The 2,464-nt window shown below is 33.4% G+C and overlaps 1 protein-coding gene across 1 annotated transcript; it reads right to left on the bottom strand.

Moving 5' to 3' along the window:
* On the bottom strand, positions 1-1,470 carry LOC111374047 (cytochrome P450 84A1-like). The gene has a single exon (XM_022996666.1). The coding sequence runs from the start codon at positions 1,327-1,329 to the stop codon at positions 370-372; it is 960 nt and encodes a 319-aa protein (XP_022852434.1). The 5' UTR covers positions 1,330-1,470; the 3' UTR covers positions 1-369.
* Between the last annotated feature and the right edge of the window lie 994 nt (positions 1,471-2,464).

The following is a 2,464-nucleotide window of genomic DNA, read 5'->3' as shown; positions in this document are numbered from 1 at the left end:
TTTAGAGTAACACCTATGCAATTAATATGAAATGATTTTGTGCAAAAAGTGAGAACTTTGTGTAGTTATCATATCATTCTCTCTTTGGTCATCAAGTTTGTTACTCAATTAATTTCCTTTCCAATTCAATTAGAACACCAAAACGAAATAATTATGAATTTTTTCCCCTCCCAAAACATATAATGTGTCGCTGTTTAATTACAAACAGACAATCAGACAACTTGACGATGCAGTGTAACAGGTAATAACTTGTAAAATCAAACCATATTAATAAATATATAATTACTTGTTTTGTTTTTATCCGACCAAACCCCATAAGAAAAACATTTATTTATGAAAACATAACTGAACAATTAATCTAAAACAAAATCATGAAAAATAATAAAAGAAATAATTAATTTTCATACGTACCATTATGATGGCTTTGATGTTATTTCTAGTAAGTTTGATGGAGTTCTGAAAATCCTCTGATTCTGTAACAATGGCTTCATCACTGTAAAAAGCTAATAACTCATCCACCATATCGTTTTCGACCGCATCATTGTGCTTCTTTTTCTGCATATGTTCATCAATAATTGAATCAATGAATTTATCAAGTGAAGCACGAGCCTTCTGTAATCTGTTGTTTAGGCCCTGTGGATCCATCCAACCAAGCCATGGAATGAAATCTGCAATGTTAAAAGCACCAAAAAGTTTGGAAAATTCTTGCAAAATCTTTATGAAAGCATCTTGTCCCTCATGTGAACTCGAACCGAAAGCTGCCCGGTAGATGATGTTTCTAGTGAGGCCGAAGACTAACTCGCCGATGTTTACGGTAGAACCGGTGTTTGCCGCCACCTGGCTGACCATATCGTCCACCTCGTCGCGGACGGAGTCCCAAGACTCGGCCCGTTTGCGGCTGAATAGTTTCATGACGCAGAGCTTTCTCATCTGCCGCCAGAACGGTCCATAGTGAGCAAATGCCATATCAGCCCTATCATAGGTTAAGTAACTTATGGCAATAGTGGCTGGACGGTTCGAAAATATGTTGTCTTGGACTTGTAACACTTGGCGGGCGATATCGGGACTCGATATTGCCACCATGTGTAGGAATCCGATGCGTAGGTGGAAGATGCCGCCATATTTCTTTGCAAGTCTCGCTAGGCCCCGATGAGTAAGTTGGTCCATTATCCCTGTGTTACCTACCACCGGCCACCCTTTAGGCCCTGGTGGATAGGGTTTTCGACGAAATCTCGATACAAGAAACAAGAAAAATAGAGGTACAGTGAAGAAAATTAACAAATTTTTAGGCTCTATATATCGATATAGAACAACCATATTCTTCTCCATGGATTTTCTCCTTTTTTTCAGTTGCTGACTGTAAATTTAGAGAGTACAGAGAGAAAAACACACAACTTAAATCGTTACTAGCTTTATTATTGGGTCTTTATATACAACTGATATATAGCATGCATTCATAGAGATAAGATCTATGTTATAATTTTTAATAGATTTTGTAAATAAGGTGTATTTATGGGGTAGGTGTGGCATGGGGTGGGGTTCTAAACGTGCTATTCAACCTCATTTTTGCGAAGCATTAATCTGACTGTTCTATTAAGTATCCTTAAATAATGAATAATTGATCTTAAATTGAAGAGATAAGACTCACATTTAAAATTTAAAATGTTACTCGATTCGTTCCAATTATATAGGCTTATTTCGTTTTTCACACACGGCTTAGAAAATCTTCTTTAATGTTATTGAAAAATTAATTTTTGTCAAAATCTTTCATAGTTTACCCTATTTAATTTTAAGTATGTAGTAGTAAATTATTATTGAAATTAGTAAAGAATTTGAATGATTTAATTTGAAGAAGAAGAAATAAGAGTTGTTTCATGTTTCCAAAAAATGGAAAATGTGTGTATTTGGATAATTTCAAGAAATTGACATATTAAATGAGGAAAATTGAATAACAAACCAAAATATTCTAAATTAGAGAACATGTCTATATATTTGGGATAAGAGAAAAAGAAAACTCAATCTAAGTACAACAAAACTAATTAATAGTTATATTGGTTTAACAATCAATCCATATATTAGGTGCTTGTTTGGTAGGAATTTTGATAATTGAGTTTTTGACCGTTAGAAATAAAGTGGATCCTATATGTGAGAGAAGAATTCAAAAATAATGATTATAATAATGAAATAACGATAAAAAATTTGATTTTAATTAATTTTTTAACTGTACCAAACAAGCTCTAGATCAATTATCAAGGGTACCCCCACCCCCGAAAAGAAAAGAAAAGAAAAAAAAATGGTTGAGCCTAATTTTAAGTACAATATAACTGACGGCATACTAGAAATATCCAGTAAATTGAAATTGGACTGTTTTATTATTATTTTTTTAGAGTCTTATAGTACAAGAGAGCCACATGAAGTTGACAGCCGTTAATGGAGAAAAGAAGGAAGTAAATTTCATTAAGAA

Source organism: Olea europaea, unplaced genomic scaffold (assembly GCF_002742605.1).
Source record: "Olea europaea var. sylvestris unplaced genomic scaffold, O_europaea_v1 scaffold11983, whole genome shotgun sequence".
Classification (NCBI taxonomy): Eukaryota; Viridiplantae; Streptophyta; class Magnoliopsida; order Lamiales; family Oleaceae; genus Olea; species Olea europaea.
This window is presented reverse-complemented; position numbering and strand designations above follow the sequence as displayed.

Bases quoted from the DNA above. Each gene is read 5' to 3' on its own strand.
- LOC111374047 (XM_022996666.1), bottom strand. From the start codon at position 1,329: ATGGAGAAGAATATGGTTGTTCTATATCGATATATAGAGCCTAAAAAT.